The sequence below is a fragment of the Bidens hawaiensis genome, unplaced genomic scaffold (assembly GCF_021521415.1).
Source record: "Bidens hawaiensis isolate Kalapana, Puna unplaced genomic scaffold, B.hawaiensis_p1.1 tig00005653_1, whole genome shotgun sequence".
Lineage (NCBI taxonomy): Eukaryota > Viridiplantae > Streptophyta > Magnoliopsida > Asterales > Asteraceae > Bidens > Bidens hawaiensis.
The window spans coordinates 29,612-37,885 of NW_027491368.1; the positions used below are offsets into that span (position 1 = coordinate 29,612).

General features: G+C 43.3%; 1 protein-coding gene across 1 annotated transcript; it reads left to right on the forward strand.

The window, feature by feature from the left end:
• The first annotated feature begins 2,498 nt into the window (after positions 1-2,498).
• On the forward strand, positions 2,499-4,751 carry LOC143630370 (uncharacterized). The gene is made up of 2 exons (XM_077099408.1): positions 2,499-2,592; positions 2,817-4,751. The coding sequence occupies exon 2, from the start codon at positions 2,820-2,822 to the stop codon at positions 3,618-3,620; it is 801 nt and encodes a 266-aa protein (XP_076955523.1). The 5' UTR covers positions 2,499-2,592; positions 2,817-2,819; the 3' UTR covers positions 3,621-4,751.
• Positions 4,752-8,274: the final 3,523 nt, after the last annotated feature.

An 8,274-nucleotide genomic window follows, 5' to 3' on the forward strand; every position in this document is an offset into this window, starting at 1 on the left:
TAGATTGTTGTTATGTTGAGTTTTGATGTAAACTGGTACTGGACAGATTTTTAAATTTATGTTTAGACGACTGTAACTGAATGTTAATTTGGTAATTGGTCGAAATTATTAACACTAAAGTGTACTAGGTTAAGTCTAGTTTCTAAAAAGTCCAAGTTTGTAATATTTGGACGTGTAAAAGTTAACTTTTATTATTTTACAAAACTGAAGTGCAAGTCTGAATTGTGAGGTCTGCTGTTAGGATGTTTTGAAATTATCATACCTCATAAACTACAACACCAAATGGGTTAGTTCCACTTCTGAAAGTTAACATATTGAGTTAAGAATCTAACCCAATTGGTCTTACAATAATTGAATTTACCATTTAACGGGAATAGCAAATATCGTTTTGTTGAGCATGATTTTGACTGCTGTGAGTTTACTGTAATGTTTTGGTCTTTGTGAGAAAACTACGTGGAATAAAAACACAATAAAAATAGTTCTGGAAACCTAACTCATGTGTGTTTTTGTGAAGATTTTTGGTGAATTAATTGATATGTTATGATCTGTTGAATAGAGTAATCTTTCAAGTAGAAATCTGTCTTGATAAAACTAGCTGCTGAACTATGTGAAAATACATGAAACGTGTTTGTTGATAGATAATTGCCATGTTTTGACTAAATTGCCCTTGTGGGGAGATCATTTACTAGTAATGTACAATGTTAGTATTTGATGCTTAAGTAGTTGTATACACATGTAACGTGTCACCAATGTGTTTGTCGAGTCACACATAATTCACAAACGAAACACGAAACGTATCTCATGCATAGGTATTATGTGCCGAGTCTAGAGACTCAATAATAGTTTAAATACTTAGAAAATCTCATTTTTTTTTAGAGCACTAGTGAGGATTTTCTGTGATGCGCATCTCTTGGATTTGTTTTTGAATTTCTTCGCAAACAGTGAGTTTCACGTCCCCTTTTTACTCTTTCAAACGCTTTTTATTTGGGGGAGATAACATACTCCAAACGCTTTAGATTTTGTTATTAGTTATATATCACTTGTAAGGCTAAGTGGCAAACTAACCAACTAAAGTCCTTCATAACATCGAACCGTTCAGTATTTGTAATAGCGATTCACTGTTGAGTAGTACTACTGGGTTTGACAAACCCCACCCAACTCTAAACTCGACGGCAGGTCGAGTGGGTGTAATCTTGGCTAACACATTTTCCATGGTCGTGGTAGACATGGTGGCAAGGCAATTGATAAACAGTCAGCTTCGGTGTCGAACACTTAGTAATACTTGTTTTATAGGCTAGCTACCTATTGATATATAATTGACTTAACATTATCTGGTAACGCAAACATTTTCTTTATTTATATATGTTAACTCACCAACCCTGTATTGACACTTTTAGTATGTTATTCTCAGGTAGCCGAGGCGGGCGCGCGGTATAGGAACATTCATTCATTGATCACTATCGTTTTGCAAACTTGTTTTTAAACTTTTATTAATTGGGTTTTAAGTCGTCCTGCGTGACGCAACACTTGGTTTATGATTTACGCTTCCGCACTTATTTAAATTTTAATACCGTGGCTTAAAAACTTTAAATATGGTGTTTGATTATAACTAATTATTCCGATTCTGTTAGTTCACACCCTCTGACGGTAAAACTCCGTTAGTGGATTTTGAGGGTGTGACAGATTGGTATCAGAGCCATTGGTTATAGCGAACTAGAATTGCATGCATACTAGACTATAACCGCAACGACCCATTAGTTATAATTTCTACGCACTGCATATATATTTTATTTAGTCTGTCGTTATCTTTATCTCTTTACCTCATTCACTCAAACGCGCGCATACACGACTTATCCTGTAGGGATGTCGATGCCACCATCATCATCATCCGACCAGGTGACTCATGCCCATGGAAAGGAACCGCAACTACCTACCTCGTCGCCACCCCGAGTAGCCCCTGCACTAGAAGCCCCTGCACCGAAGGGGTATCGCCTATCTGAAGGCATGTACGACAACGACGTTAGCTGGGATTGGTACCCGAGTCTGATCAAGCGTATGGTTTACCGCGAGCAAGTTCCCCCACTACCTCACCCAAGCCGTCCTGCATACCCCAACACCCTACCACCCATAACCGAACCAATAGAGCGTGTTCTCGTAGCTGTTGTTTCCTGTTTAGAGCGTGAAGCGGGTTTTATACGCTCGGCGAGAGCGAACGTTTCCGGATTGATAAGAGATGGAACCGAGGCTAGGGAGGAAATTTCCCGCCTGACAGCGGCTACGAAGGAAGTGCAGGATGCTAACGATCAACAAATGAAGATAATGAGAAAAATGCAATCAGAGTTGATAGATTTGCAAGAGCAACTCCTTGTGGCGAGATCCCGGACAGGGATAGCTCTAGAGCGTTGTGATATCTTACAGACGCAAATTGCCCAGAATGCAGCAGAACCCGAGGAAGAACCTGAGGAAGAACCCGAGGAAGACCCCGAGGAGGAACCTGAAGAGGAACCGGAGGAAGAGCCAGCTGAGCCGGAGGCACACTCAGAGGTGTCCTCAGACGATGACATCCAAGAATGATAACACCTAGATGGAGGGGTTGTCTCCATCCAAACTATTATTTTCTATGATTTTAAGGATTGGTTTTAAATACTTTGTAGCGAATACAATGGTTTTAATCATGAATTATTATTTGGATTATTATATGGTTGTGATGTGATGTTTGCTTCTTTTATTTTTTCTTACCTACCTTCTGTTACATGTATGGTGTGTTGCATATGAAACCGAGAATTCATGTCTAACATTTTATGCTGTGATTCTAGGAGATGGCTGGAAGAAACGCTGGGCATGGTCGCGGTAACATCAACCTAACCGCAGCAGAACTCCAAACCCTATTGAATGACCATGCGGCGGCAGCTCTAGCCGCACATGTTCAGAATCAAGCCGGAGGTCCAGCCGGATCCTGTACTTTCAAGAACTACCTGGATTGCAAGCCCAACTCGTTTAAGGGCACTGAGGGAGCCATAGGTTTCCTGCGTTGGGCTGAGAAGGCAGAGTCAGCTTTCGAGATGTGTAACTGTCCACCCGCCAGCAGGGTTAAGTTCTCTGTTGGGACACTGGAGGATTCCGCCCTCACTTGGTGGAACTCCAATGTGCAAATTCTTGGGTTGGATTTGGCGAACGCTGTGAACTGGGAAGAGTTCAAGAATATGATGCGGGAAGAGTATTGTCCTAGAGAGGAAATCGCCAAGTTGGAATATGAGTTTTGGTCGTTGAAAATGGTGGGTTCCGAGATTGAAGCCTACACCACCCGTTCCCATGAGCTAGCAGTAATGTGTCAACGGATGGTTGACCCGCCGAGTAAGAGAATCGAGATGTATATCAATGGGTTGATACCACAAATTCAGGGTATGGTGACGTCTTCCAAACCGGCCACAATTCAACAAGCGATCCGATTAGCCCACAAACTGACGGACCAGGCAGTGGCACAAGGTGCGTTACCACCTAGAGGTTCCACCTCTAAAACCCGAGACAACACAATCACTGACAATAACAACAACCCGAGCAATGGAAAGAGGAAATTTGACAACACCAGGTCCTCATCATCGAACCCCTCACAGCAATAACACTACCGTAAGCCCGAACTCGCTCGGAGATTCAATAATCAGGGTTCCAACAATAACAACAACGGCGGCGGGCAGGGTTCGAGTGGCTATGCTGGGAAGTACCCGAAATGCATCAAGTGCAACTATCACCATGCTGGCTCATACGACCGTATCAAGTGTCTGAGATGCGGAAAAATGGGTCATTAGGCCAAAGACTGTAGGGGAGACCTAGCGGCAAAGGGTGCTCCTAAACAGCCTACGGCAACTAAAGGGTGATTCGAGTGTGGTCAAGAGGGTCATTTCAGGAAGGATTGCCCCAAACTGAAGCCGAATGAGAACAATGGAGGCAACAACAGTGGTGGAAGTAGTGGTAAGGGTAGATCTTTCGTCATTGGGTCGGGCCAGGCCCGCAACGATCCAAATGTGGTTACCGGTAAGTTTCCTGTGAACGACTATTTTGCTTCTGTTTTGTTTGACACTGGAGCTGATAGGAGTTTTATATCGAAAGCCTTTAGTAAACACTTAGACTTAACTCCAACCCCGTTAGATGCTAATTTTCCCGTTAAATTAGCTGACGGTAAGTCTATAGAAACAACTCACGTACTAGCGAGATGTAAGTTGAAACTGTCAGGTCATACCTTTGATATCGACCTTATACCTTTTACACTTGGTAGTTTCGAGGTCGTTGTCGGCATGGACTGGCTATCCGAGAACCGAGCTGAAATTATATGTCATGACAAAATAGTCCACATCACTACCCCTTCCGGCGAAATCATTTCGATCCAGGGTGAGAAGAGCGGCATGACCACCAGCATCATCACCCTCATGAAGGCGCAGAAATATTTATGAAAGGGGCATCCAGCAATTTTAGCCCATATTGTCGAGAAACCCGCGGAGGAGAAGCGAATCGAAGACATAACGATTGTGCGAGATTTTCCGGAAGTCTTCCCGGAGGATTTGCCTGGATTACCACCTATTCGACAAGTCGAGTTCCAAATCGAATTGACCCCCGGTGCAGCACCCATAGCACGAGCCCCGTATCGGCTCGCACCGGCGGAGCTTCAAGAGTTGTCCACTCAATTACAAGATTTGTTGGATAAAGGTTTTATCCGACCTAGCTCATCACCATGGGGAGCCCCTGTCTTATTTGTCCGAAAGGACGAGACTTTCCGCATGTGCATCGACTACCGAGAGCTGAACAAGGTGACGATCAAGAACCGTTAACCCTTACCCCGAATTGATGATCTGTTCGACCAGCTTCAAGGATCGATTAACTACTTGAAGATCGATCTGAGATCTGGTTACCATCAACTGAGAGTGCAAGAAGAAGATATTTCAAAGACGGCATTCAGGACTCGGTACGGTCACTACGAGTTTTCAGTTATGCCTTTTGGCTTAACCAACGCACCAGCTGTATTCATGGATCTTATGAACAGAGTATGCAAGGCGTACCTCGACAAGTTTGTGATTGTTTTTATTGATGATATCCTCGTCTACTCCAAGAACAAGACCGGCCACGAAGAACACCTGAGGTTGATCTTAGAATTGCTGAAGAAGGTACAACTGTACGCTAAACTCTCGAAATGCGAATTTTGTCTTCGCGAGGTTCACTTCCTAGGACATGTGATTAATGAGAATGGAATCCATGTCGATCCCGGCAAGGTAGAGGCCATTAAAAACTGGGAAGCACCTAAGACTCCGACTGAGGTACGACAATTCCTAGGACTGGCCGGCTACTACCGGCGTTTCATCGAGGGATTTTCAAAGATTTCTCAACCCCTCACCGCTTTGACTCACAAGGGTACTAAGTACAATTGGGGTGACGCGCAGGAGTCCACCTTCCAACTGTTGAAAATCAAACTCTGTAGCGCCCCTATCCTAGCCCTTCCCGAGGGAACAGAAAATTTTGAGGTGCATTGTGACGCATCGATACAGGGTCTCGGTTGCGTGTTGATGCATCTCGAGAAGGTTATAGCCTATGCCTCTCGACAACTACAGATTCACGAGAAGAACTACACGACCCATGACCTGGAACTTGGAGCTGTGGTGTTTGCTCTTAAGATATGGAGGCATTACTTGTACGGTACCAAGTTTACCATTTACACCAACCACAAGAGTCTCCAGCATATCTACGATCAGAAGGAGCTGAACATGCGACAGCGTCGTTGGGTCGAGCTACTTAAGGATTATGACTATGCCATCAAGTACCACCCTGGCAAGGCTAATGTAGTGGCCGATGCTCTCAGCAGAAAAGAAACCGATAAAACTAGACGAGTGCGAGCATTACAACTCACGATTCACGCCAACTTACCCGATCAGATTCGTGATGCTCAACTCAAAGCCTTGAAAGACGATAATCTCCCATCAGAACTCATGCGAGGCATGAACAAACAACTTGAAACCAAATCGGACGGAGTCCGATATTTCGTAAACCGGATTTGGGTCCCTCAATACGGAGAGTTGAGAACCCTAGTAATAGACGAAGCACACAAGTCCCGATATTCCATCCACCCTGGCTCCGATAAAATGTACCACGACCTAAAGGCACTTTAATGGTGGCCAAACACGAAAGCCGACATTGCCACCTACGTGAGCAAATGCTTGACTTGTGCAAGAGTCAAAATAGAATATCAGAAACCATCTGGTCTGCTACAGCAACCGGAACTTCCAACGTGGAAATGGGAACACATTTCCATGGATTTCATCAAGGGATTACCCAAAACACCAACGGGATGCGATACCATCTGGGTGATCGTTGACCAGTTGACTAAGTCTGCACACTTCTTAGCAATCAAGGAATCAGACAAAATGGAAAGACTGACTCGAATCTATATGAAAGAAGTCGTGTCTAGACACGGAGTGCCTATCTCAATCATATCTGATTGAGATTCCCGTTTCACTTCGCACTTCTGGAAGTCACTACAGAGTGCACTAGGCACCCGCCTTGATATGAGCACAGCATACCATCCTCAGACGGATGGGAAAAGTGAGCGCACCATTCAGACCTTGGAGGACATGTTGCGTGCATGCGTGTTGGATTTCGGAAAAAGTTGGGAACCTCACTTGCCTTTGGTAGAGTTTTCGTATAATAACAGCTACCACGCAAGCATTAAAGCAGCGCCGTTTGAAGCATTGTATGGAAGAAAGTGTCGATCACCTCTCTGCTGGGCAGAGGTGGGTGATAGCCAAATCACTGGTCCAGAATTAGTACTTGAAACCTCTGAAAAGATTGTTCAAATCCGAAACCGCATGGCAGCAGCACGAGATCGCCAAAAGAGTTACGCCGACAAGCGCCAAAAGCCTCTTGAATTTCAAGTGAACGACCAAGTTTTACTCAAAGTCTCACCTTGGAAAGATGTAGTTCGCTTCGGAAGGCGAAACAAACTCAATCCACGATACGTTGGCCCCTACCGGATAACTGAGCGCATTGGTCCGGTAGCATACCGACTGGATTAACCAACAGAACTCAGTAGCGTACACAATGTATTCCATGTATCCAGTTTGAAGAAATGCCTTTCCGATGAAACCCAAGCAGTTCCTTTGGACGAGTTGCAAGTTGATGAACAGCTACGCTTCATCGAAGAACCAGTCGAAGTTTTGGATTGGGAAACCAAAACACTCAAGCACAGCAAAATTCCAATCGTTATGGTTCGTTGGAACTCGAGACGTGGACCAGAGTTCACGTGGGAACACGAGGACCAAATGATGAAAAAGTATCCTCACCTTTTTGAAGGGTTGACCAAACACCGAAAACCGCGAAAGCCGTCAAACCGTCAGAAATCACCAGAGGTATGAATTAAATTTCGGGACGAAATTTCTTTCTACTAGGGGATGATATGACAAACTAAAAATTTTTCTTGCTTTTTCAGACACCCATCGCGACTTGACTCAAATTTTCAGGACGAAAATTCTTTCAACATGGGAATGATGTGACACTCGTCAATTTCAGGTTAACTCCGTTAATCCAAACTCCGTCAACTCAAACTTAAGATCACTAGAACTATAACGCACATCTCATTACATTTAAACTAGGGTTTTAAATGACGCTTGACAATCACTACACATGTAGTCTTTCGGGATTGCACCGAAACGCACACGAGCCGACTCAAACCATTGGTGAACAAACGACAAACATCAAAACAATAAATATTTGATAATAATGTGTTAAGTTATATGCTACTTGATATTTATACATAGAACACAAAATTCAAGAGTCAAGAGTTATTATTTAGACTAGAAATTTAATAACCAGAAGTAGAGGGACCATTGTGTAACATTATTAATATTAAATAATAACAAAACCCTAAACCCCTACCCCCTCCCCATAACCGATCGCACCCCCCCCCCCCTCCCTCTCCTTTGGCAGCCGTGAGCACACACACACATACATACAACCTTGTTTCAAGTTTTGTTGAAGAATTAAGGTGCTAGGAAGGTAATTAAGAACTACTCTATGCATTCTATGTGTTTAATTTTAATATTGAATGGGTTAATCAAAACCCTAATTCTCTAAATTGATGATTAAGATGAGTTAGGGTTTGATTGCATGTTTGATGATGATTTGCTAGTGAATTGATAACTAGTTGTGTTACAATTGCTTGTTAATTACTTGTTCTTTGATTTTAAACTTTCAAGAAAAAACCTAATTATGTGTGTAATGTGAATTTGATATGCA